This window comes from Pristis pectinata, chromosome 17, assembly GCF_009764475.1.
Source record: "Pristis pectinata isolate sPriPec2 chromosome 17, sPriPec2.1.pri, whole genome shotgun sequence".
NCBI classification, from domain to species: domain Eukaryota; kingdom Metazoa; phylum Chordata; class Chondrichthyes; order Rhinopristiformes; family Pristidae; genus Pristis; species Pristis pectinata.
This window is the reverse complement of record NC_067421.1, coordinates 4,525,629-4,553,525: the sequence shown is the minus strand read 5'-3', so window position 1 is coordinate 4,553,525 and position 27,897 is coordinate 4,525,629. Positions and strand designations below refer to the sequence as shown.

The following is a 27,897-nucleotide window of genomic DNA, read 5'->3' as shown; positions in this document are numbered from 1 at the left end:
CGCCTGGTGCGAACCGAATAGGTTCTGCTTTCTGTGTTCTTATTGGTCGACTATGCTGACCATCCGTTGTCCTATTGGCCAATCAGTGGGCTACGTAACTCCATCCACGGCCGAGCCCCTAAAATGCCGCCGTCTGATTGGCAGCCTGGAGGAGCCTTGCTCGGTGATTGGAGGATGGCCCTGTCAGTTTTGCGGCGACGCCGAGCGGGGTGTCGGGCCATGGCGTACCAGAGTCTGCTGCAGGAGTACCGGCAGGTCCCCGTGGTGACCCGAGCCTACACCACCGCCTGTGTGCTGACGACTGCGGCCGTGGTAAGGATGCGGCCCGCCCACTGTCCACGTCCTCTCTCCGGGACCCTGCGGGAGCTGAACACCCAGCGGGTCGGGCAGCGGCAGCGGCAGCGGAGAGAGGGAGGACGGGTAGCGTGAGGAGTGTGGCCGGGGCGCCGCGCCGTCACTGGTGCTCACCGGAGCTCCTCGGGAACTTGTTTTCCTCAGGCAGCTTTACAGTTCAGTGACGAGGTGTATGGGAAGTTTGGCCGGTGTGTGAAAGGGAGCGGGGAGACCGAGGGCCCCGCATTAGGTCCGTACCTAAATGCCTCTTAAACGTAATGATGATATCCGACTCCACTGCTTCCTCTGTGTAGAATAAAATCTTACCACTCAGACTACTTTTAAACTTACTTCCTCTCACCTTAAACCTATGTTCTTTTATTTTTGATACCCCTACCATGGGAAAAAGTTCCTGATTATCCACCCTATCTATACCTCATAATCTTTCTTATCTGTCAGGCCACCCTTTGGCCCCATTTACTCCGGGGAAAACAAGCCCAGTCTATCCAACGTCTCCTCATAGTGCATGGCCTCCAATCCAGGCAATATCCTGGTGAATCTCCTCTGCACTCTCTCCAGTGCAATCACATCCTCCTTATACTGTGGTGACCAGAACTGCACATAAGTGCAGCCTAACCAGTGTTTTGTGAACTTGCAAATGTCCCAGCTTTCATATTCTGTGCCCCAACCCATGAAGGCAAGAATACCACGTGCCTTCTTTACCATCCTGTCTACCTGTGTTGCCACTTTCAGGAAACGATGGACTTGACCCCACAAGGTCTCTCTTTTCATCAACGTTTCTACTGCCCTACCATTTACTGTATATAAACTATCTCTATTTGACTTCCCAAAATGCATCACCTTACACTTGTAAGGATTAAATTCCATTTGCTAGTGCTATGCTCAATTTTCCAACTGATTTATATCCAGTATATCTTAAAGCAACTTTACTTGCCATCCACAACACCACCAACTTTCATGTCATCTGCAAACTTATGAATCATACCTCCTACATTCACATCCAAGTCATTAATATATATCACAAATGGCAAAGGTCTCTGCACCAATCTCTTTGGTACACCACTAGTCCTAGGGTTACAATCAGAAAAACATCCTTCCAACACTCCCCTCTGCCTCCCATCACCAAGCTAATTTTAGATCCAAGTAGCCAACTTGCCTTGAATCCCATGTGCCATAACCTTCTGGACTGGCCCAACATACAGGACTTTGTCCAGGTCTTGGTTTTGATGCACGTTGTGCAAGCATTGATGGACCAAGCCTGAAAAGTGAGATTATAGGATACTTGATGGTTGGTATTGGTTTATTATTGTCACTTGTACCGAGGTACAGTGGAAAAACTTTTCTTGCATACCAATCGTACAGGTCAATTCATTACACAGTACAGTTACATTGAATTAGTACAGAGTCCATTGATGTAGTACAAGTAAAAACAATAACAGTACAGAGTAAAGTGTCACAGCTACAGAGAAAGTGCAGTGCAATAAGGTGCAAGGTCACAACAAGGTAGATTGTGAAGTCATAGTCCATCTCATCGTATAAGGGAACCGTTCAATAGTCTTGTCACAGTGGGGTAGAAGCTGTCCTTAAGTCTGGTGATACGTGTCCTCAGACTCCTATATCTTCCACCTGATGGAAGAGGAGAGAAGAGAGAATGTCCCAGGTGGGTGGGGTCTTTGATTATGCTGGCTGCTTCACCAAGATAGCGAGAGGTAAAGACAAGAGTCCAAGGAGGGGAGGCTGGTGTCCAGCTGTGTCCACAACTCTCTGCAGTTTCTTGCAGTCCTGGGCAGAACAGTTGCCGTAGCAAGCCGTGATACATCCAGATAGGATGCTTTCTGTGGTGCATCGATAAAAGTTGGTGTGTATCAAAGCGGACAAACTGAACTTCTTTAGCCTCCTGAGGAAGTAGAGGTGCTGGTGAGCTTTCTTGGCCGTGGCATCTACGTGATTTGACCAGGACATGCTGTTGGTGATGTTCAATCCCAGGAACTTGAAGCTCTCAACCCTCTCGACCTCAGCACCATTGATGTAGTCAATGACCAGCTCTTTTGTTTTGTTGACATTGGGGGAGGGGTTGTTGTCATGACACCATTCCACTAAACTCTCTATCTCCCTCCTATACTCTGACTCATCGCTGTTTCAGATATGGCCTACAACAGTGGTATCATCTGCAAACTTGTAGATGGAGTTAGAGCAGAATCTGGCCACACAGTCATGAGTGTATAGGGAGTAGAGTAGAGTGCTGAGGACGCAGCCTTGTGGGGCACCAGTGTTGAGAATAATCGTGCTGGAGGTATTGCTGCCTGTCCTCACTGATTGTGGTCTGTTGGTTAGAAAGTCCAGTATCCAGTTACCGAGGGAGGTGTTGAGTCCTAGGTCTTGGAGTTCGGTGACACGCTTGCTTGGGATTATTGTATTGAAAGCAGAGCTGTAGTCAATAAACAATAGTCTAATGTAGGTGCCTTTACTGTCCAGATGCTCCAGAGCTGAGTGTAGGGCCAGGGAGATGGCGTCCGCTGTGGACCTGTTTCGGCGCTAGGCAAATTGCAGTGGGTCAAGATTGCCTGGAAGGCTGGTGTTGATGCGTGCCGTGACCTGCCTCTCAAAGCACTTCATGATGGTGGATGTCAGAGCCACTGGTCGGTAGTCATTGAGGCATGTTACCTTGCTTTTCTTCAGTACCGGGATGATAGAGGTCTTCTTAAAACAGGTGGGAACCTGAGATTGAAGCAGGGAGAGGTTAAATATGTCCGCAAATACTTCTGCCAGCTGATCAGCACAAGATCTGAGCACATGGCCAGGGACACCGTCTGGGCCAGATGCTTTCCTCATGTCCTCGTGTTCACTCTCCGGAAGACTGATCTTACGTTCTCAATGGTGACCACAGGTCCAGTTGCATTGGAGGCTGTCAGGGTGGGTGGTGACAATCCACTTCCCTTCTGTTCAAAACGTGCATAGAATGGGTTAAACTCATCAGGAAGGGATGCGCTGTTGTTAGCTATGCAGCCCGTCTTCGTCTTGTGGCCTGTTATGGCACGTAACCCTGTCATAACTGACGGCTGGTTTTGAGTCGGTATTGCCTCTTGGCATCCCTGATAGCTTTCCGAAGGTCATATCTCGATTTCGTGTGCAGATCAGGATCACCAGATTTGTGTGCAGCGGTCCTCTCCTTCAGTAGGGAGTGGATCTCCCAGTTTGTCCATGGTTTCCTGTTTGGGAACACCCGTATTGTCCTCTTTGGTACACATTCCTCCACACACTTGTCTGTGATGGTGGTGGCATACTCATCAAGGCTGGCAGCTGAGTCTTTGAACATGGACCAGTCCACTGTCTCAAAGCAGTCACGTGGGAGCTCATCTGCTTCCTCAGACCAGCACTGCACGACTCTCTGTACCGGATCCTCCCGTTTCAGTTTTTGTTTGTATGCAGGGAGAAGGAGCACAGCCTGGTGGTCTGATTTCCCAAAGTGAGGATGAGGGGTGGCTCGGAAGGCATCTTTGATGGTTGTATAGCAGTGGTCAGGGGTGTTGGCGCCCCTGGTGGAGCAGGAGATGTGCTGGTAGTATTTTGGTAACACACTCCTGAGGTTGGCCTGGACACAGTCAGCTGCAGGGCCAACTACTGTCCCCTACCTGGATGAGAACTTGTTACTCTCTTACTCTTGCTGTTTGTTATTTTCTCATCACTGTAAGGTTGTTCCATGGGGCAATGTCCTAGGCCAAAGCATCTTCAGTTGCTTCATAACTTGACTTCCATCAGAAGGGGAGGTGTTCACTGGTAATTGCACAATGTTCACTTCAATTTGCTGCTACTCAGATAATGAAGATATTTATTTGCATACAGCCATGAGTGATAAGTTTCGGGCAATGACCATCTCCAATAAGAGAGTGTAACCACCTATTCTTAACGCTCAGTAGCATTATCTTTGCTGAGATCCCCCATCTTCAACATCCTGGGATTGTTCATTGACCAGCTACATAAATACTGTGGTGAAAAGAACAGATCAGAAGTTTGGTATTCTGTGGCAAGTGAATCACTATCTTGCTTTCAAAAGTATTTCCACAAGACACTGTCAAGAATGGGATGACATGCTTTTCACTTTTTAATTGCACATATTCAAACAACTCAAGCTCAGCACCACCCAGACAAAGCAGCTTGCTCGATTGGCAACACATTCTCCACTGGCGCAGCATGGTTAGATTATGTGCCACTTGAAAAATGCACTATGGTGGTTCACCAAGGCTTTTACTGAAAACAAATCAATTCTGAAGAACAAGGACCAAACCTGAGATTCCTTTGCCAAGTTGCTCACTATTCTGACTTCATTGTTATTGCTCTAAATCTTGGCTCTTCTTAGCTGACAGATTGGAGGGTTCTCTTTACCAATTAGTATAAGATTTTAAAGATAATTCATTACCCAGATTGGTTTATTGGTTCATAAACAAGTTACTATAATTATGCAACATATGTCTCATACCAGGTGTTGGCCAGTGGTTAAGGCAAAGCAGCAGTGAAACTGCGTAGCTTCCTTCTTTGACTAAAAGTATGAAGCCAGTGCAGGCCAAGAGCAGTATCAGTTCCACTTCAGTTCGATAGCCACCTGCTTAAATACCTTATTCTGTGGGATTAGTCACTGAACCTTGTTCATCACTGTTCAAATGACTTCTCCTGATTTAATAGATTTAAAACACGGAGCACAGTGGAATCCTCTTTGATGAACTTACTGTCATATGGAAGGTACATGTCCTTCCCTTATCTCTGGCCTTAATGTTATGATGCTCATTTACACAGACCTCCAGTCTTTAGTCCCTCATCTGTCCGCACGTATCAGAAACAAAGTCCTGCTTTCTCTACTCGACGTTTCAGCTGACATGTTCCCAGGTGCCACCAAAGCATAGTCTGTCACTAATCTTTAGCTGGAAACCATCTCTTTAAGTTAAAGATACTCATGTGTCTGAGAGCTTGTAAACTAATTTCAAACAGTTAATAATTTGGTTCTAAAATTCAGCAACTCACTGTTACCCTCTGAAATGTACTTGGGATGGGCAATGAATGCTGGTCTTTGCCAGAAGCATCCACATCCAATGCTAATTTTTTTCTTCAATCATATTGTCAATATTCATTTGTGGACCGACCTAAACACTGTTAGATACTTGAGCATCACACCGGAGCTTGATCTGAAGTCCACGCACAAACCTTGTTTCACTGGAACCACAACTTGTTCACACAGCTTGCTGCAGCTTGATGCATCTCAGTTTCTCCCTAAGGATTTTGAATATTGACAGTGAGCTGACACTAGGTCCACTGTCAGCATTGGGTCACTTATTACAATTAAAAGGCCATTTGGCCCATCTAACCATGCCAGCTCCCAGCAGAGCAATCCCAATCAATCTCTTATTTCTTTGTAGCCCTGAAACTTATTCCTTCCCATCAACTTTTCTTTTTTTCACTTAACTGCAATGAAGGGGTAATTGACGGTAGCCAATTAACCAACCAGTATGTTTTTTGGAAGAAAAGGGAGCACCCTGTGGGAACCCATGAAATCATGGGGAAATGCTCAAACCCCACACAGATGGCGTCCAATATCGGGATTGAACCCTAGATCTCTGGAGCTGTGAGGTGGCAGAGTTAACTTATGTTCCATGCTGCTGCTCGCAGTTAGTTAACTTGGTTCACCCTTGGCATTTCCACAAGACTGAAAAGAATGACCTGTGTTTTTGGAACATCTTTTCATCGAATCAATGAACCGTATCGCACAGGAACCAGTCCTTCAGCCCACGGTGTCTGTGCCAAACATGCCAATTTAAACTAATCCCGTCTGCCTGCATATGGTCTCTATCCCTCCATTCCTGCCTGGTCATGCACCTGTCTAAATGTCTCTTAAATCAAAAGTGTTTTGTACAGAAGGAGGCCATGTGGCCCATTATACTTAAGCCTGCCAAAAATTGAGCTATTTGGGTTTCTCCAGTTCTCAACCCCAAAGCTTTACAGGTTGCAGTTCTACAAATGCTCATGTAACTTAAAGTTTCTCCCTTTACTACCCTTTTGGGGCTAAGTTTCAGGCCCCCAAAGCTCTGTGTGGGGGATAAAAACCCTCTCTGAATTGGTAGGGTTTCTATGACCCTTACTTACTGATGTTGCTGCCAAGAGGAATGGATTCTTCCCCTTCACCTCAGAATCAGATTTATTATGACTGACTTGTATGACATGAAGTTTGTTGTTTTGCAGCAGCAGCACAGTGCAAAGACAAAAAAGACAAAAATAAATAAATAGTGTTAAAAAAAGGAATAACGAGGTAGTGTTCATGGACCTTGTCTAACATCTCATAACTTTGTACTCAGCAATCTTTCCTCAGGCTCTATTGTTCTAAAGAAAACACTCCCAACATGTAGGACTTTCCACGACTCTAATGCTCCAGCTCTGAAACTTTATTTTAAACCTTCACCCTCTTTAGCATTATCACATCCTTGCAGAGTCGACTCATTCAGCACAGGAAGAGGTCCTTTGGCCCAAAGAGTCTGTACTGACCATCAGCTACCTATTTACACTAATCCTATATTAATCACGTTTTTATTCTCATCAACTCCCCCCAGATTCTATCACTCACCCATGCACAAGCAGCAATTTACAGCAGCCAATTAACTTACCAACCTGCAGAGTTTTGGGCTCTGGGAGGAAACCAGAGCACCCAGAAGAAACCAACACAGTCACAGAGAGAATGTGTGTACTCCACACAGATAGCACCCAAGGGCAGGATTGATCTTGGATCTCTGGCACTACTGTGAGGTAGTTGCTTTACTGACTGCACCTCTGTGCCACCAGAGGGTGTGTATGTGTTCTTATGTGCTGATCGGAGCTATGCATAATATTCCAGCTGTGGCCTAACTTGTGTTTTGTACATTTCTAGCATGACCAGCCTTCTGTGGTATTCCGTGTCATGTATCCTGTGTGGAGACTTAGGAGATTCCAGATGCTGGAATTTGAAGCAACACAAAGTGCTGTAAGAACTCAGCGGTCAGGCAGCATCTGTGGAGGGAAGTGGACAGTTGACCCAAAATGACGACTGTCCATTGCCTTCCATAGGTGCTGCTTGACCCGCTGAGTTCTTGCAGTGCTTTTTGTGTACCCTGTATGTAACCTTATCTCCCTGTTCTACTGCCTGCAGGGATCTGTGGACAGGTATTCCACGACTCCTTTGATACTCTTGGTACTACCATTTATTGTAGATTCCATTCTCTTCCCCAGATGCATCACCTCACACCTATCCAGACTGAATTCCATCTGGCACTTTTATGTTGATGTAACCAGTCTATTAATATCTTCCTCACTACAAATTTTGTTTACAATTTTGGTGTTATCAGCAAACTTCTTAATTGTGGCCCCTACATTAAGTTCAAATCGCACCACAGTATCCTGGATACCAAGTACAGAGTCTCCTGAGCCCACCATCCTTCTGGTCACTACAGCTCCCAGTAACCATTACTGTTTACTTTCTCCCACTGAGCTGATCTTTAAGTCCAATTTGCTCCTTTCTTTTGGATCTCATGAGTCTTTGCTTTCCTTATCAATTTGTCATGTGGAACTTTGTAAAAAAAAAATATTTTACCAAGGTGATTGACAATTTGCGTTTGGCACAAAGCCCTTAACTGACAGTGGACTGCTTTTGAACTGGGCTGCATTCAGTGATAACACTATGGACAGGCTGAGTGGTGATGATTGGGTAAATCTCTGTCAATCAAGGTTGATGATCACAGTGCTGTAACTGGCTGAGACTGATTTTTCTCCACTCTGCATTTTCCTGATTTTACTGATACAGTTGCCATGTTTGTTTCCACTGTTCTTAATTGTTTCTGAGTAAATTAGCTTTGTTTGGAGTAAAGTAAAGCTTTGAGTTACAATTTGTGTCCCCTCCAACTCGCTGGCTGATGTGTAATCATTACTGTTGGAAATGCAGCAGTGACTTTGCACACAACAAGATCGTACAAAGGAATGATGACGGCCAGCCCTTGTAGTAAAACTGCAGTAATCTGGCACCTTCGGCACTTCCCAATGCCGGATTGGCAGATTTTCCAGACTATTAGATGCTATTATTAATCCCCCCTTTGCGCACATGCATGCATGCGCACACACGCGCGCACACGCGCGCACACACACACACACACACACACACACACACACACACACACACACACACACACACACGCGCACACACTCTCTCTCTCTCTCTCTCTCTTTAGATGTTATACAGTAATATAATAAATTTGTCAGTGAGCTTACAGCAGCCCCTGGGGAGTTTAAAGCAAGTGTGGGAACCAGAACCAGGTGAGGCAGCTGTCGAAACATCAGGTGTTTAGAAAAATTGATCTGTGGATCATGGGAGTTTTACTGTATTTATTGATGTTGAATGAGAAATGAATTTCCGCTGGAATACAACTGCTGCCAAATGATGTGAAAGCAGTAACAGAGAGTGGTCTCTGTGAGCCATAGTGAATGTTTGGTTCTTTGTGGAGTAGATGGGAAGTTACAAGCTACGCTGCTCTTTCCTGTCATACATGTGTGTTCTCCAACACAGCAGAAGTGTTTTTTCTGTGTCCCATCGTCTCGATCAAAGAGTCCAGGCCTGGGTTGACATTGTTTAGTCTAGCTAAGAACGTGAATTAAATTGGGGATCATTTTACATGTCCTGCTCCAAACTGTGCTCTCGACAAGGACTGATAACCCCCATCACCTTTGGTCCCTTTGAAAAGCATGAAGCACAAGCTCCAGCAGTGTCCAGCTTCCTCTCCGCCCATTGCCTGCAGATTTTATGTGTGTCAGTTTATTTTATCTGAGCTTTGGTTAATGAAGCTGTGTCATGATGCTTATGGCTATAAATTGTCATTTGTCTTTTCACAGCAACTGGAGTTCATTACCCCTTTCCAGCTGTACTTCAATCCTGACTTGATAGTCAAGAAGTATCAGGTAAGTTGTAAAATACTTTATTCCATAAATAACAATGCATTGCCCAACATTTATTTAGGAGTGTCAGTACCCTACAGATGAATCTTAGCTAAATCATAGGGAAGTCAAGTGTTCTAGGGAACCAACAACAACGTGCAGCTAAGGTCAAGATCAGGTCAGCCATGATCTTGTTGAGCAGTGGAATAAACCTGAGGGGCCAACTGCTCCTACTTACTTTGGAGTCTTAGAATCATACAGCTCAGAAACAAGCCCCATGGCTCAACACGTTTCTGCCAACCATGCACCTATTTATAAATCCCAAAGGCATGGCCTTCTATGCCTTGATGATTCAAGTGTTTGTCTAGGTGCTTCTTAAACATTGTGGGAATATCTGCCTTCACCATGTCCTTTGGCAGCTCATTCCAGGTTCCAAACTCTCAACTTAAACCCATGCCGCCTTCTCCAGCACCCACACCACAAGAGAAAGATTACTATCCACCCTGCCTATCCCCCTCATAATTTTGTATACCTCACTCAGGGCCCTCTCAGCCTCCTCTGCTCCGGGGAAAACAAGCCTAACCTATCCAGTCTCTCCTTAAAATTGAAATGCTCCAATCTAGTGAAGCTGCTCTGCACCTTCTCCATCACAATCAGATCACACAGTCTGGCAACCAGAATTCACACAATACTCCAGTTGAGGCCTAACCAATGTTTTATAAAGTTGTAACATCCCAGCTCTTATATTCTGTATCGTGGTCAACGAAGGCAAGCATTTCAAATGCCTCCTTTGCCCTGAACACCTGTGCTGCCATTTTCAGGGATTTATGGACTTTGTCCAAGTCCCTTTGTTTACCAGCACTCACTAGGGCCCTACCATTTACTGTGAATGTCCCACCCTTAGTTGCCCTCCCAAAGTGGATCAACTTGCATTTGTCAGGATTAAATTCCATCAGCTAATTCTCAGTCTAACTTTTCAGCTGATCCACAACACCACCGATTGCTGTGTCATTGGCAAACTTACTAATCATACCTCCTACATTCACTTCCAAGTCATTAAGATACATTGCAAACATCAAATATCCCAAAACTGACCCTTCTGGTACAGCACAAGTCACAGATGTTCAATCAGAAAAGCAACCCTCTACCACCATCTCCTCAACCCACCTATTAATAAAACAATCTTGGATCCACTTTTCCAGCTTTCCCTGGATCCCTGGGCTCTAACATGTAGTAGCAGTAGGAAACTTAGTTTCTTGAGTATGTCTGTCATTTGTTGAGATCTGGGCTGATTCCTTTTGTCTATCCCATATTCCTTAATTTTTGTGATTATCAAAAATCTTAGATTTAATGACAATTAATGGCATCAATGCACATCCATGGAAGGGAATTCTAAACCTGCCATTTCCAGTTATGTTCTCTCTAGCTTGGCTCAAGGCAGTAGTCCTACACTCCAATAGTGGCGATAGTTTCTATTTTGTTAGTTACTTCTGGTAATACAACCCTAGTTTACATTATACTTGGAGTTTGGAAATGAATCTGATGTTTTGAGCTTTGTTCCCTTCAAGGCCAATATCTTCCCTGTGTACTGGTGCCCAGCACTGCTCAGTGTACTCCAGGTTTAGTCTAGCTTTGACACAAGAGATTCTGCAGATGCTGGAATCTGCAGCAACACACACAGAATGCCTGTCAGGCAGCAACAATGGAGAGAAATAAACAGTCAACATTTCGGGTCAAGACCCTTCGTCAGGTCTGGAAAGGAAGAGGGCAGAGCTGGATTAAGAAGGTGGGGGGAGAAGGATAAGTACATGCAGACAGGTGACTGGCGTCCAGGTGAGGGAGGAAGGTAGGATGGTGGGGGTGCAGGTGGGGGGAGAATGTAAGAAGCTGAGAGGTGATGGATAGAAGAGGCAAAGAGCTGAAGAAGAAGGAATCTGGCAGGAGAGGGCAGTGGACCATGGAATAAAGAGAAGGAGTTGGGCAATAGTTAGGTAGGTTATGAGGGTGGGGAGAGGGGCCACAGAAATGAGGGAAGACAAAGGAGAAAATGAAAGGGGGGGGGGGTAGAGGGGAGGGGTTACCGGAGGTTAGAGAAATCAATGTTGAGGCAGTCAGGTTGGAGACTACCAAGGCGACATATGAGGTGCTGCTCCTCCAACCTGGAGGAGGGCGTGGATAGACAGGTCAGTACGGGAGTGGGATGTGGAATTGAAGTGATGGCCACTAGGAGATCCTGGCTTTTGCGGCAGATAGAATGAAGATGCTCGACGAAATGGTCACCCAGTCTGCGTTGGGTCTCACATGTACAGGAGGCTGCACCGGGAGCACCGGATCCAACATGACACTCTCAGATTCACAGGTGAAGCGGTGCCTCACTTGGAAGGACTGTCTAGCGCCCTGAACGGTGGTGAGGGTGGAGGTGTAGGGACAGGTGTGGCACAGTGCAGTTGCAGGGATAAGTACCGGGAGGGTCATCAGTGGGGAGGGACGAGTGGACAAGGGAGTCGTGGAGAAAGCGATCCCTGCGGAAAGTGGAGAGAGGAGGTGAGGGGAAGATGTTCCTGGTGGTGGGATCCTGTTGGAAGTGGCGGAAGTTGCAGATACAGAGGTTCATGGGGTGGGAGGTGAGGACAAGGGGAACCCTGTCCCTGTTACGTTGGGGGGGTGGGGGAATTGGGTGAGGGCAGACATGCGGGAAGTGGAGGAGATGCGGGTGAGGGCTACATTGATGGTGGTGGAAGGGAAACCTCGTTTACTGAAAAAGGACATCTCTGATGTCCTGGAGTCGAAAGCCTCATCATGGGAACAGATACCGCGGAGGAACAGGGAGAAGGGGATGGCATCCTTGCAAGTGACTGGGTTAGAAGAGATGTAGTCATGGTAACTGTGGAAGTTGGTGGGTTTTTAAAAGATGTTGGTGGTTAATCTGTCTCCAGAGATGGGGAGAGAGAGATTCAGAAAGTGGAGAGAGGTGGTGGAGATGGCAGGAGCAATACCTCATATGTCACCTTGGGAGTCTCCAACCTGACAGCCTCAACATCGATTTCTCCAACTTCCGGTAACCCCTCCCCTCTTCCCCCCCTCCCCTTTTCTTTTGTCTTCCCTCATTCCTGTGGCCCCTCCCCCCTTCTCTTTCCCCTTCTCCCACCCTCATGACCTATCTAACTATTCCCCACCTCCTTCCCTTTATTCCATGGTCCACTGCCCTCTCCTACCGGATTCCTCCTCCTTCAGTCCTTTGCTTCTACCTATCACCTCTCAGCTTCTTACATCTTCCCCCCTCCCCCACCCCCACCCTCCTACCTTCCCCCCTCACCTGGACTCACCTGTCCCCTACCTGTGTGTGCTCCTCCCCCTCCCCCGACCTTCTTATCCAGGCTTTTGCCCTCTTCCTTTCCAGTCCTGACAAAGGGTCTCAACCAGAAACGTCGACTGTTTATTTCCCTCCGTAGATGCTGCCTGACCTGCTGAGTTCCTCCAGCACTTTGTGTGTGTGTGTTATTCTAGCTTTGCCTTTGTATAGCTGCAGCACAGCTTTTATCCATTGTGTTCTGCTCCTCTGGCTGTAAAAGCCAACGCTTCATGAGCCTCTCTGTTTATTTTCTTAACCTTTATGGTACTTAAAGGATGTATATAAAATTTTTTTAAAATCTTTAATTATTCAGAATTTTTAACTATTCAGAAAATACTGTATTCTTTCTCTTCTTGGGTTCAAAGTAAGTAACTTCGCAGTCGTCTGCACTAAAATCCATTTGCCACAATTCTGCCCAGTTGCTCATTTTGCCAGCATGTCTCATTTACTGCCTTCATAAACACTACGGAAAATGCAGTGCTTCATTGTGGCATTGGCAAATGGGGTAGGTGGCTTTCTGTCACTTAATATCGTCTTGAGGCTCCTGTAGAAGATGCAGTGCAATCACATTCTGGCAGCTTTCTCAACTCTCTTCTGATTCTACTCTGCATCTTTCTCAAACAGGATAATAATTGGCCTTAGATTCCATGAGTTCCAACTTTAACAATCTCCTGTCAAAGCCTTCCATTCACCAATATAACTAACATCAATAGACAGTCTCTGGTATGTTAACCACAAAATATTCAGTCTGGTTCATCAGATGTAGCTTGCCCTTTGATCCATGCCATCAGATCAACTGAACACTTTAAGGTAGTTATTCATTCACTCAGACATTAAATAATTCAATAACTTCCTACAACAGGTAAAAGGCTGATTGGTCGACAACTCATTGGCTCTCCCCTCCCCCCCACCCTCCAGGCCTATACTTTCACCTTTGATACCAAAGATTTTCCAAGCTATAGTAATGATTACCAAATGGTATTTCGAGTAATGATGTGATAAACTTGTAGTTCTTAATTTACCACTTTGTTGTCCTATCACTGAGAATGTCACCTAACCTATTCACCTCACTGGACCTCCCATAACTGCTGTGGTATGAGATTGGGTTAAATCAGATCAATATTCTACTTGCGTTTTTAATTAATTAATCAATCTCTTGTTTTGTTGCAGGTTTGGAGACTATTAACCAATTTTCTTTTCTTTGGCCCTCTGGGGTTTAGCTTTCTGTTCAATATGATCTTTTTGTATCCTTTTGTGAGTGATGGATAGGACTGCCAAATGAACTTAACCTGAATAAGTTTTCTAAAGCGACCTAATGGTGAATTCTGATCTGGAACTGCTGTAATTAAAGTCCTGCGACAACACCTTCTCCATAAATGCAAACATGGTATCACCGAGCAGTATTTTACTGCACTATATGCTTAGTAATGAGCTATGAGCCAGATTTAGTGAACATCCCAACAGTGTGTGAACAATGACAAAGGTGGTACACTTTAGTTTCATGTTCAAAGGGAGGAACACATAATGGTTACTAAGATTCCAGATCATATATGAGGCTACTCTAGGAATGTGAGGAATCTACGTGCCTTTAATACACATGTCCACGTAAATGGATCAAGTGTGTTAATGGGTCAAAAGATGCTGATAAGAGGTTTAAAATCTGTCCATACATCTAATGATCAAGAGCAGTGCACCCAAACAAAACCAAAGTTATGAACGGATAGGAGTAAGTGAGCAACTTAAAACTAATGCAGAAAGGCAAAAACTAATGCATGGGGCATCTGAGAGAGATGTCAAGAGCAAGAAACAGTGACAAAATGGAGAGCCACAGAAATGGAATACGAAATGCTTGCAAGGGGTAGCAAAATTAATAATTATTTTTAACACTTGTCAGAAAGGTGGTCATGAAAAATGTGGGCCATTTCTAAATGACAACAACATTGTCCATGACTTGGCATGGTTGGTATCAGTATGTACTAATGGTGCTAAAGATCGACAGGTTCCCAGGACAATGGATTTTATCCCAGCACTTTAAAGGAGATCATTGCAGGGTTCTTGACTATAAATCTTTTAAGTTCATTTTATTTAGCTACTGTTTCTTGGATTCATAAAAATATGCTTGTCACTTTTTTTAAGCAAGATCGAATAGAATAAACAGGAAATTACAGACCAGCCAGTTTGAGATCTGTTGTCACAGTTGCTGGGGGCTATACTGGTAAAAGAGTGAAATTTTCATCTGATCAGAGGGAACCAGCATGGCTTTGTAAAAGGTATGTTGTGCTGATAAAACTGAATGGTTTTAAGGTTTTAACTGATGTACAAAATGCCTTTGAATTTTATTTCTATGATCTTCCAGGGGATACCTGATAAAATTAATCTTAACAGAATGTTAGCTAGGTTCAAGGAACTTTAAAGGCAAATTACTGTTCTGTTTAAGAAATTGGCTAAGTGACAGCAGGTATAATAGGAAGGTCCTCAGGCTGGCATGATGTAACTAGTGTTGTCTTACCAGTCTGTGTTGGGTCTCCAAACATTCATAGCTTAGATGATGTCATAGAAAGCCTCATATTCATAATGACAAAAGCTAGGTGCCATTGAAGGGCGGCACGGTAGCGTAGCAGTTAGCGCGACGCTATTACAGCGCCAGTGATCGGGGTTCAATTCCCGTCGCTGTCTGTAAGGAGTTTGTACATTCTCCCATGTCTGCGTGGGTTTCCTCCGGGTGCTCGGGTTTCCTCCCGCATTCTAAAGATGTACGGGTAGGTTAATATGGGGTTTAAAATGGGCGGCGCGGACTTGTTGGGCTGGAAGGGCCTGTTACCATGCTGTAAATAAAATTTAAAAATTTTTTTAAAAATTTAATTAATCTGTAAAATTAATAGGAAAAACTGTGGCAAACAGATCTCAAGGTCATTTCAATTGGGAACTAAAAGCAACAGAACAGAAAACATCCTAGTGGTGAGAAGAGGGAAGCACTGGAGGTCTAAAGATTCTTGAGTTTCCATGCAGATGGATCATTGAAGTGTCGTGGGTGCAGAAAGAAAATAATGAAATGGATGAATGACCATCCCTGTAGCAGGCTGAACACATCTGGGCACCAAACCATGGAAGGGAAATTCCCATGGAGCAAGTGCAGTATAATTTACCAGAAAGATATTACGAGTTAAATTATAAGACTGGGTATTTATTCTCTGGGATCAAAAGGAAAAGGCAGTGTCATATTCACAGAATCATACAGCCCAGAAACAGGCCCTTCAGCCCATCCTGTCCACACTGACTAGCAAGTACCCATCTATTCTAATCCCAGGTACCAGCCTTAAAAGCCTTGGTAATTCAAGTGCTCATCCGGATACTTCTTAAATGTTGTGAAAATCTCTGCTTTCATCACTCTACCAGGCAGTGTGTTCCAAACACCAACCACTGTCTGGTTGAAAAAATTCTTCCTTGCATCCCTTCTAAACCTCTTTCTCCTTATCTTATAACCTTCTGGTAATAGACACCTCTACCATGGGGAAAGGTTTACCACAGTCTACCCCACCTATGCCCATCATAATTTTGTACACCTCCATCAGCCCCCTCGCACCCCCCCCCCCCCCATCTTGGCCTCTCTTACTCCAAGGAATATAAACCCAGCCTATCCAGTCTCCGTCTCCTCTCATAACATCCCCTCCATCACAGGCAGCATCTTGGCAAATCTCTTCTGCGCCCTCTCCAATGCAATCATGTCCTTGCTATATTGAGGTTACCAAACCTGCACACAATATTCTTGACGTGGCCTCGTGTCCTATAAAGCTATGCCATATCTTCGCTGCTCTTATATTCTGTGCTAATTATGCCTTCAACATCCTTGTCTAGCTGTGCTGCCACCTTCAAGGATCTTTGGACTTACACACAAAGGTCCCTCTGTTCCTCAATACTCCCCAAGGCCCTACCATTCATTGTATGTCCAATCCTTATTGTGTTTCTATTGTAAACACTTTGCAATTGTGAACATTAAATCTGCCATTGCTCTGCCCAACCTACTGCCTAATCAATGCCTTTCTGTATCCTGGGACTATCTTCACTATCCACAACACCAATTTTGTTTCGTCTGTAAACCTGTTAATCATGCCTCCTAATCACATCTTAGTGATAGCAAACAATAAGGGTGCCAGCACTTATCCTATCGCACCACTGGTCACAAGCTTCCAATCACAAAACAACCTTCCACCATCTTTCTGTCTCTTTTTAGCAAGCCAAACTTGGATCCAATTTTCCTTGGATCCCATGGGCTTTAATCTTTTAGACCAGCCTCCTGTGTGTGACCTTGTCAAATGCCTTAATTAAAGTCCACGCAGACTACATCAACCGCACTACCCTCATCTCTGTACGTGGTTACATCTTTGAAGAACTCAATCAACTTAGTCAGACAAGATCTCCCGAGCCACCTTCACTATCCTCTGAATTTTTTCCAATAACTTCCTTAGCACTAATGTTAGACTCACTGGTCTGTACTTACCTCCATATCCCTGCTACACTTCTTGAATAAAGGAACCACATTTGCTCTCCTCCAGTTTTCTGACACCTCACCAGTGGTCAATGAAGATTTAAGGCAGGGCCCCAGCAATTTCCACCCTTGCCTCCCATAGCAGCCTGGAAGGCCCTGGGGATTTATCCACTCTGATGTCCATTAAGATAATAATACCCTCTTTGTAATGATAATGTGCTCTACAATATCACCATCTCCATCCCTGAAATCTCCAGCTACAATGTCTTTCTCCTTAGTGAATATGGAAGAGTATTCAATTAAGATCCCACTCACTTCTTGTAGATCCCTGCACAAATTGCCTCTTTGTCCCAAACGGGCTCTACTCTACCTAGCTACCCTCTTGCTCTTAATAATAAAATGCCTTGAGATTTTCCTTAATCTTACATACCAGTGTTATTTCATGGCCCTTCTTTGTCCTCCTGACTTCTGTCTTGTGCATCCCCCTACATCCTCCACCCTCCTGAAGGTCCTCCCCTGTTTTCAGAGGTCTGTACCTACCAAATGCTTCCGTTTTGGTTCTTGGTCAAACCCTGCATATGCCTTGACTTCCAGGGTGACCTGGATTTGCCATCCTTGCCTTTCACCCTTATTGGAATGTGTTGGCCCTGAGCTCTCACAATTTAACTTTTAAAAATTTCCCACTTTTTGATGTAGATTTAACCACAAGTAGCTGCTCCTAGTCTGCCATGTCATTACTAATGAGGTAATGATGTTGAGATTGGCCTCCCTCCCCTTCTCTTCCCCCCCCCCCCCCCACAACAAATTCCCCAATTCAGAATCTTAATCTCCTGGCCACTCTCATCCCTTTGCATAATTACTTTGAAATTTAGTATTATTGCCACGATTCCCAAAATGCTCTCCTACTGACACTTCAACCACTTGACAAGCTCCATTCCCTAGGATTAGGTCTACCACTGCACCATCCCTGATATATACTTGCAGAAGAAGCTCTCCTGAATGCAATTTAAAAATTCCACCTGATCTAATCCTTTCACATTAATGCAATCCCATTTAATAGTGGGGGAGGTTGAATAACCTGGCTATAGATCAGTTGCAGATACTGGCAGAGAAATGGCAGATGGAGGTTAAACCGGCCAAGTGTGAGGTGTTGCACTTTGGGAGATCAAATGTAAACCCTGAACAGTGTTGATATACAGAGGGATCTTGGGGTCCAAGTCCATAGCTCCCTGAAAGTGGCCGTACAGGTTGATAGAGTTGTAAATAAGGTGTGTGGCATGCTTGTCTTTATTAGTTGAGGCTTTGAGTTCAAGAGTCAGGATGTCAAGTTGCAGCTTTAAAACTCTGGTTAGGCTGCATCAGGAGTATTGTATGCATTTCTGGTCACCCCATTACAGGAAGGATGTGGAGGCTTTGGAAAGGGTGCAGAAGAGGTTTACCAGGATGCTGCCTGGATTAGAGGGCATATGCTATAAAGACAAAGTGGCTAGGTTTGTGAATCTTGAATGTTGAGTTTTAAATGTAAATTTAGTCAAAAAGGAAAAGGAAGCATATGTACAGTTTCGGAAGCTGAAATCAGATGGGGCCCTTGAAGAATATAGAAGTAGCAGGAACGAACTTAAACAGGGAATCAGGAGGGCTAAAAGGGCCAGGAAATGTCCTTGGTGAGTAGGATTAGGGAGCATATGTCCTTCCCCACACAAGGCCATGCTGACGATTCATAATAAGTCTGTGCTTTTCCAGATGTGAGTAGATCCTATCCCTAAGAATTTTCTCTAGTAATTTCCCTACCATTGATGTAAAGGGCCTATAATTTCCAGATATGTCCCTAATGCCCTTCTTAAAGTAACAATATTGGATATTCTCCAGTCCTCTCGAACCTTGCATGTAGCTGAAGTGCATAAAGAGATCTCTGTCAATGCCCCAGCAATCTCCTCTCTTGCCTCTCTAAATAATCTAGGATAGATCCATCAGGCCCTGGGGACTTGTCCTCAATTTTCTTCAAGAGACCCAGCACCTTCTTGACATGTCCTAGAACATCAACATCCTCCTCCCTTATCTTGCTATCCTCCATGTCCTTCCCCTTGGTGAATATTGGTATGACATATTCGTTTAGTACCTCCCCCACTTCCTCTGGTGCCAGGAATAAAATCTCTCCTTTGTTCTTGAGAGATCCTACCCTTTCACTCATAACCCTCAGGTCTTTCATATATGTCACCCTGTTATAGGAAAGATGTGGTGTGCAAAGTGTGCAAAGAAGATTTACGAGGATGTTGCCAGGACTCGAGGGCCTGAGTTAATGGGGAGAAGTTGGCCAGGCTGGGTCTTCTTTCCTTGTAAATTAGGAGAATGAGGGATGACCTTATAGCAGTGTTTAAAATTGAGGGGCATAGATAAGGCAGATGGTAACAGTCTTTTCCACAGGGTAGGGGAGTCCAAAACTAGGGGGCATAGGTTTAGGGTGAAAGGGGAGAGATTTAAAAGGGACCTGAGGGGCAACTTTTTCCCACAGAAGGTGGTGAGTGTATGGAACGAGCTGCCAGAGGAAGTGGTTGAGGCAGGTACAACAGAATCACTTAAGAAGCACTTGAAGAGTTACATAGAGGGTCGGGGCTTGGAGGGATATGGGCCGAATGCAGGAAATTGGGACTAGCTGGTTGGACAATGTGGTTGGCGTGGACTCATTGGGCCAAAGGGCTTGTATCTGTGCTGTATTGACTGCTTAGCTGGAGGTGTACTTTGTGATGGATAGGGAGAAACATTTAAGTTTTGCAAAAATTATGTTTGTGATATGATGTGCAGTTAATGCTGGTCTTCCCAGCGACATCTATTTGTTGTAAATGAATAGAAATCACTTGCCCATATATATAAACAACACAGTTCTACAATGTATTTATTGTCCATTATAAAATTATTTGACTATTTTTCTACTGCTTCCTATCTGGTTACTTACGTCTTTTTTTAAAAAAAAAACACCTTGTTTAAAAAATGTTCTCTTTTTCTCAACAGTGTTTACAAAGGGATTTCTCTCCATGTGGGACATCAGCCCTGGATCCCTTATGACTGCACACAGACCATGTCGTCCAGTCCCTGCATTATCAGATAGATCAGTTAAAAGTGTCGAGAAGGTAGCACTTGCTGCTGCGAGAAGTAGTGACATAGTCAGCAGAGGGGTAATGAATTTGCTTTGTTTCTAAGCCGGGATTCACCCAATGAATCCCCACCCATGCTTCTGAACTCTGACATTTGATCCCTGATCATTGCTGAGTTGGGCCAAAACAATAGGCCTTGGCTGAGTTAGAGGAAGATCAGACAAGTTTCCTTATCTTGACCTCTGACTCTTTCTGTGCGGGGTCAGGCAACTGTGTTACCCTGATGTCATTACCTCTCCCAGCTGAAACCTGAAGAGTACTCACTTGAATAAACAAAGTACCCAGAACGTGTGGTATGGAGAATAGAAAATAACAGAGTAGAACTTAACAAAATGAATAAACCAAAGAGGTGGAGCTGAATAATTTCCATACTCATACAGCCTACCTCAGCATCTGGCAGAAATAGGATCGCCAGTGGTACGGGCAGTGTCTCAGGTGTAACTGGAAGGGTCTGGATCAGACAGGACAATTGCACGCTATCTTCTTTTACCAGTACTCCAGATACAGATATTGTCGAATGTTGGAAGAAGGATCGTTCAGGGGACGAACGGCTGATTTTCTGCTCATGTTTATTTTTGGTGGTTTTTTAATGACCGTATCCTTTTGTCAAGTGTTATTTGTCTTGTCGTTGATGTGAGGCCGTCTCTCAGGACTGAGGAGGACTTGCTTTCACTCTGGTGTTTGGGTTCTGATGGGGCCAAAGTGGGAACGGTTGGTGGGGCAGGAGGTGGTGCACTCTGTCACCACTGAAGCAGGGCCTCTGGGTGCTCCTTACTGCATGGACTCCAGATTCCTGGTGCCACCCCAAATGCTCCTGCTCCATCTTCAGCAGCACGGCGTTCCCGGGAATTGGTGAGGCTGTTGCATTGTTTCCAAGGAAGCTCTGAGCACATCCTTGAACCTTTTCCTCTGAAACACCTGGCAATCTCTTCTATGTCAGAGCTTGGAAATGGAGCAGGTGTTTTGGGAGCCGGATGTTGGGCAAGGATTGGCTCCATTGTAGACCTGTTGTTTAACATCCCAGCTTGCAAATATCTCAAAGCAAACACAGGATGGTTTATGGTATGTACATTTCCATCAGAATGTAAACAAAATTAAAGCGTAACCAATCCTTGTCCAAGACACACTCCTGCCCCTGAGTGTCCCCTGATCTCGGAAGACCTCCAGAGAGCCAGCGGACACCGTGTGCTCTCTCCAGGGATTCCCAGGCACGGACGTATTCTCGGAAGAGGGGCAGGTGGAACCCCTGACGGACGTAAGGATGGCCACTTTGGCCAGGCCCAGGAGCAGACCGACGAGGAGGTGCCCGACCCACCTGCCCCCTCTGGTTGCCCAAAGATCAGGAGAGTGGGGCTGAAGTGCATCCAAACTTGAGGAGCAGCCCCTTCAAATACTCACACTGGGGCTGCAACCTCTCCCACTCTGTAAACACGTGGAACGTGGACTGTTCCTAGCCGCAGCAGTGAAGTTTGTGAAGCAGCTTGAAAACCTGTTGGACAGTACTGCTGTGTGCAACACTCTGCACCCAAGGTCCCCAGTGTAAAGGGGGAGGATTCCCATGTAGAGATACCACTACTCAGGTCCCCCCTTGCTGCCATTTAGCAGAATGGACATCCAAGGTGAGTCTAGACCACAGACGAGAGCAAAGAAGCAGGGAGTGTGTAGGAGGAGCCGGTGTGGCAATGAAGGCACAGAGAGCATTCCCCGAGAGGCTCACATTGCACAGGAGGGTTACAGGTCCTGGGTCTGATGGGCAACTCTGGCCGAGCGGGGGTCAGCCGTGCTGGGATCTCCCCACCTCTCCAGCCCTATCAACACCCATTGCGATGGGATTGCTGGAGGCTTCGGCCACAAGCCCCGGTGGCATGCAGCCTCTGTCTCCACTGTCTGATCCATTCTTACATCCGGCTGCCCACACAGCCAGAGCCACTCCCTTTGCTGGTGAGGGAGCACTCTGACTTAAGGGGACAATGGCCCAGAAGGTAAAAGGTCCTGGTAAAAGACAAGGACCGCCTGCAGAACAGCACGGCTGATGCTTGCCATTGGGAGCTGTGTGTTGTCCTGAAGGCAGAGAATTAGGTCACCAGCATCCGCCATCTGGTACGGTGCCATATGTACAGGTGCCTCTGTAGGGGCCAAACCTGGGTACGGTTCACACCAGTGACCAACCACCCTCCTTAATGGGAGCTCAGCAGGCAGAGCAGATGTGGGCACAGTAAGGCTCTTGGGAGGATGGGTGAGCTGAATTGCATCTATTTAAGGAGTTTGATAAAGCAGATGAATTTAGGATGTTCATTGATACATGGGAAACAAAACATGCGGAGGGTCTGTTCGATAGCTACCTCCTCCATATCTTCAGCAAAAGGTGCTGGAGTCAGGATGGAGTCTGCCGGACATCCCCCCCAATCGATGGAACCAACTAGTTCGACGTCTCCCGGAACCATCCTCACCTCGGGTACTTGAAATCTCCCCCCAATCAACCCTATCAATGGAACTCAAAAGACCAGACACTCTGTGAAAGAAGTGCACTTGCATCATGCCTGGTGAGGTGGAACATGCCGCCTGGTACAAGCTCCTTCACCTGAGGAGCTCAGGCTGAAATGTCAGGGCGAACAAGGCAGCCACCCCGCTGGAAACTGGTGACTCCTGCAGGCATCGCCTTGCCACTCCAAGAGCCAGGTGGCTCCATTTCCTGGAACTGTGTGGGTTTCCTGGAGGAAGATCACCACATTTCTCCTTTCCAAGGACCATGATATTGAAGTCTGGAGAGAGATCTTGCCACTGCCGATGTTTAGGGAGGCTATGGTGATCGTCGTGACAGGAACAGTAAGTCCAGTGGGGAGGGAGAGGGGTCGCTCGTCACCCTGCACTCCCTCAGCAGCCCGTTGAGGAACCCCTTGTACTGATGCTGCTCGATCTGAGCTGTGCTGGTTCCCCTCCCCATCCTGTTGAGGGCATGGACAGACCCCACAAGTAGTGCCAGTTCCAACCAGCAGGACTTTGTTGCAGGAACCCCTGGTTTTCTCCAGGAAATCCCAGAGTTCCTTGCCGAGGATGAGAGAGCAGTGGGCACAAGGTTTTCCGCAGCCTCACTGACAATAGACTACATCATTCCCCCACGAGCCACACCAAGTCCCCATCCTCCTCTGGACAGGCGTGGCAGTACACTGTGCAGTGCCAATGGACTCCACCGCCATCCCCTCCCCAGGGTCAGTGGTAAAGAACCCTCCCTGCCCCAGGGCTTGGACCATCACCTCCCTCAGATGGGACCGGTGGGGAAGAGCTCACTGGAATATTCAGCATGGCACTGGAAGAAAGAAGTGGCCAATCACTTGAAACTGGTGCACCCCTGTATGTTCCCTTCACACTGGCTGTACCAAGTTCATGGATGAGCTGAGCCGTGTGAAGGGAGAGCGAAGGGAAGCGAGGTTCACACCTGGCTGTGCAAAGTGACACTGCCAAAGGTCACTCAGGAAAGCAGCAATGGCCGGGGTGGCAGGGAGATGTAGGGAATGTTTCTCTTCTGGCACCTTAAGTATGTCTGAACTTGTCAAACTACAATTTGCCAGACTGATAACTAGGGAGGATAGTTCACTTTCTCTACAGCGATGAAGGAGGGTTCTGCTGAGGGTCTGTGGTGTGGCATCACTGGTCTGCCTCAGTTCACTGCAGAACTGCTAATGATCTGCCCTTTCACATCGTGGATCCTTGACTCTGTGGTACTCAGCTGTTTGGAATTTTTGCGAGCTTGTTTTTTCTGGGTCAAGCCTTCACCATCATGCTGGTTTACATCTGGAGCAGGAGGAACCCATTTGTACGAATGAATTTTTTTGGGCTGCTGAACTTCCAGGCTCCCTTCTTGCCATGGGTGTTGATGGGATTCTCATTGCTTCTGGGAAACTCTGTCATCGTTGACTTGTTGGGTAAGTTTCAGGTTACAGTTACAGGGCTGATGGCATGCTCTGAATGGGCAAGTAAATTCTGCTAAAATGTTTCATGATCTTTAACATTAAAAAGGGAATATAAGCCCTCAGCTCTCTTGTCAATCTGATTCAAAGCACATCCCAAGGCCACACTGTTTTATGCCCTCTAGTGACAATACAGAGCAGCAATGTTTCCTCTGTTGTGGCCGTAGCACACACTGCATGACAGTCCCTCCTGTATCTCATCAACCTTGTGACAGAGGTCGTCAGTCCACCCCACTGACAAATGACCTGCACACACTGATGATGTCAGCATTAAAGACACCTCCCCCTCCCCCCCCCCCCACCAAAAAAACAATCTTCAATGTGTCTAAAGCCTGATGCTAGTTGATCTACAGGACATAGTTCTGTGCTGCAACTTCCAGCATTGGTTACAGAAATTCAGACCAATCATTTGGTGTTGTCACCAATGAGGAAATGATTATAACCTGTCTGTTAATTATTGGAGTTTTAAACTACTGGTGCAGTTTTAATTCAGTCACCAGGAATTCTGCTCCCCTTCTCCCTGGTCAACAACCTAGTGGGATAATTTTTTAAACTAATTTTTCATTTCTCTTTAGTTTTTAAAAATTAACATTGTTGATTTGGTCAGAGTGGATTAAGTTAAAAAATGGATAATATTTTGTGCATATTCAATGAGCCCAACATTCATTCACCATAGAATTCTGGCTCAGGAACATTGTTGCTTATTCCAAATTTAAAAAAATTAAATCACAAATAGCCAATTCTGGTAATACTGAATTTAATTTGAAGATGATTTGGTAAAAGTTTGCTGATGCATTGAACATTTTAAAATGATCCCTAAGTGGTGTAAAATCAACACCAAAGTTGGTACCAACCACTTAAAGTCATAAAATGTACCTTTTCTTTAATACATTAGCAACATTGAATATGTTTAGTTTGCTTTGGGGGCTCACGTATGCATTTTGTTCCACCAGGTGAGGAAGTTAATACTTATCTGACATTGCAGATCTCAAGTACTGCTGGAATATCATACCAGTGTTAAATATATTGTAGCTTTAATAGGATGAAAGATTGTTTCATCTGGTCATAAGTGAAAATGGGGAAAGGGCTGCCTGGTGGAACGAGATGTAATGCAGCTTAACACGATAGTTGGCACCAGGTCCTGGATTATCTGTGACCAACACCTGATGACACGTTAGATATTTGTAAATATTCACCCGTGATGTACGAGGTGCACCTTGTCCATTTCCACAGCCTGAAATGGTCCTGCCCAGTGGAGGTCAGTAATGAAGAGCCTGAATAAACCAGCTGTGTTTTCCTTTGTTGCAGGGATCGTGGTTGGTCATATATATTACTTTCTGGAAGACGTATTCCCATATCAGCCAGGGGGAGTGAAGCTGTTGGTGACTCCAGGCTTTCTGTAAGTCTTGCTTCTTAGGTGATATTGTTAGAATTGTGAACAAAACATGTTTGGGTAAATCAGGCTGCCTGCTGTTGGATGAGGCTGGAATATTAACTGCTGTTGCTCTACTGTAACTAGTCCACACAACTATATAGATTCTCTTGTAAGGCCTTGGCTTGACCTGTTGCTACTTCATTCTAGGTTTGCACTGAGCTGAATACTGTATCCTGAAGGCATGTTCTTGATGCAGAGACAAGGATGGATATGTAAATTCACTGTATTGGGGTGGGGCACTTCAGCACACAAGTTCATTTCCCTCAAAGACTGATCATTAGCTTTTCAAATCATTTATCATCTCTCTTTCCACAACCCTGGCAGGCAGCAAGTTCCAGTTCACTGCTGCTTCTCCTTGCAGCATCTCCCCTCTTCCCAAAACCTGTTCCCCGATGCTGTCAACTAATGGGAACATCTTTTTGTCTCCTCCTACAACCCTGTATACCTCCTATTAAATCTTCCCTGTGCTCCATGGAGAATGACGCCAGTTTTCCAACCTCCACGTTTAATGAAAATCTGTCTGTTCCTGGGTCATTCTGGTGGAACTCCTCTACACCCTCTCCAGGATCTTCACATCTTTTCTAAAGTACTGTGGCCAAAACTCTGCAGTCCTCAAGTCGTGGCCTAACAAAATCTTCCTAAAGTTTCAGCAATAATGACCCTTTGCACTCCATACCTTGTATTTATGAAACCTGAGACCCCAAATTGCCTCATATCTACTCTCAATGTGCACACTTGAGCAGGGGCTACCAGTTACACCAGCTATTGGTTGCGCTTGCAGACAGTCTCAGTGTGACGACAAGTTCCCGATCGTTAAATAATGTAATTTGGGATTGGCCAGAACTTGGCTTCACTACCTTGGTCCTATTGGTATTTTGTTTGTTTCAACTGATCTACAAATGGGCAGTTCTGACACCAAACGTCTGGTCATCCCACCAGCCGTCCTGCAGCACCCCCCAAACAACACCTGCCAAATGCACCTCATGAACACCATCATATTCTCCCCTCCCCATCCTTGTACCACTTGCATTTTGTTTCCCCCCCCCCCCCCCAGTGTTCTTGCTCAGCCCACCATCCCCACAGCTCCAGATCCATGTACACGAGAAACTTGCCACAGTTGTAAAGATCTTTATTTGCAATTCCCATAGGAGATGCAATTACCCTGCTCCCTCTGATTTGCAGGAAGGCGATATTTGATGTTGCAGAGGAGGATCCCAATTATAACGTGCTGCCTGAGGAGCGACCTGTGGGATTCAACTGGGGTCAGGGGCAAAGGCTTGGGGATCAGAATGAACAGAACCCTGATGCTCACCAATGACACCTTGTATTTTGTGAGACCAGATGTTGCTGAAATGGAGAACATTTATTTTTTACTTTGGATAGTAATTTGAGCTGTTTTCACAAAGGGTGTAATTAAAAGTGATAATTGTTTGCAATTGTTTCTTCAGCATCAAAGTGAAGGAGAATTGTTGAGATCATTGACAACCTTGAATAAGTCTGTGTACCAGCTCTTATAACCTACAAGAGGACCTCCAATTTCCCCAAATGCTACACTTCATAGTGCGAGTGCAGCTGGCTTCCTGGTGACAGTACTTGGAGATCCACAGCAGTACTGCTGAATGCATCGCCAACTTCTGCAGTGCTGAGCAAAGGGATCTACGGTGCTTTGTGGGAGACATTTAGTTCGAAGAACTTTCTATTGGTTAAGTAGTCTGACAGTCTGAAGAAAATGGGGAGGTTTGCGTGAGCTGGTGGTGAGGGTATACGGCACAGTGACAGGCCCTTTGGCCCACCAAGGTGGTACTGACTGTTTACACCAATGTCATTTTATCCTCCCCATATTTCCAACTTGCCCCCAGATTTTACTGCTCACCTATACTAGGGGCAACTTACTGTGGCTACTTAACCTGCCACCTTGCACATCTTTGTGTTGTGGGAGGAGTCTCAGAGAGAAGGTACATTGGCAGCACAACTGCTCGAGCATGAACTGGGTCACTGAGCTGGGAGGCAACACCAGTACAAGCTGACAGTAAAGCTGCAGGTCGTTGATGGAGACGTGAAAACTGCAGCAGTGTTTCCTGGTGTTATAGAGAAAGTGCAGGCGAATGAAGTAACGGAGGGAGCCAGGGCTGGGTGCGGTCTCTCCTACCTGGCTGGGGGAGGAGGGAATTGAACAGGTTAAAGGACTAAGAGGAAGATAGCACCCAGATCTG

General features: G+C 45.6%; 1 protein-coding gene across 1 annotated transcript; it reads left to right on the top strand.

Annotated features, from left to right (window-relative positions):
• The first annotated feature begins 178 nt into the window (after nt 1-178).
• LOC127579342 (derlin-2-like) lies at nt 179-27,120 on the top strand. Its single transcript, XM_052032075.1, has 7 exons — nt 179-312; nt 9,250-9,315; nt 13,814-13,887; nt 20,783-20,876; nt 24,009-24,204; nt 25,558-25,648; nt 26,867-27,120. Exons 1-7 carry the CDS (start codon nt 220-222, stop codon nt 27,000-27,002), a joined length of 750 nt encoding a protein of 249 aa, XP_051888035.1. The 5' UTR covers nt 179-219; the 3' UTR covers nt 27,003-27,120.
• Nucleotides 27,121-27,897: the final 777 nt, after the last annotated feature.

Bases quoted from the DNA above. Each gene is read 5' to 3' on its own strand.
- LOC127579342 (XM_052032075.1), top strand. From the start codon at position 220: ATGGCGTACCAGAGTCTGCTGCAGGAGTACCGGCAGGTCCCCGTGGTG. The intron at 9,316-13,813 runs GTAAGTTGTAAA...GTTTTGTTGCAG, and splicing joins TGATAGTCAAGAAGTATCAG to GTTTGGAGACTATTAACCAA. The intron at 25,649-26,866 runs GTAAGTCTTGCT...TCTGATTTGCAG, and splicing joins TTGGTGACTCCAGGCTTTCT to GAAGGCGATATTTGATGTTG.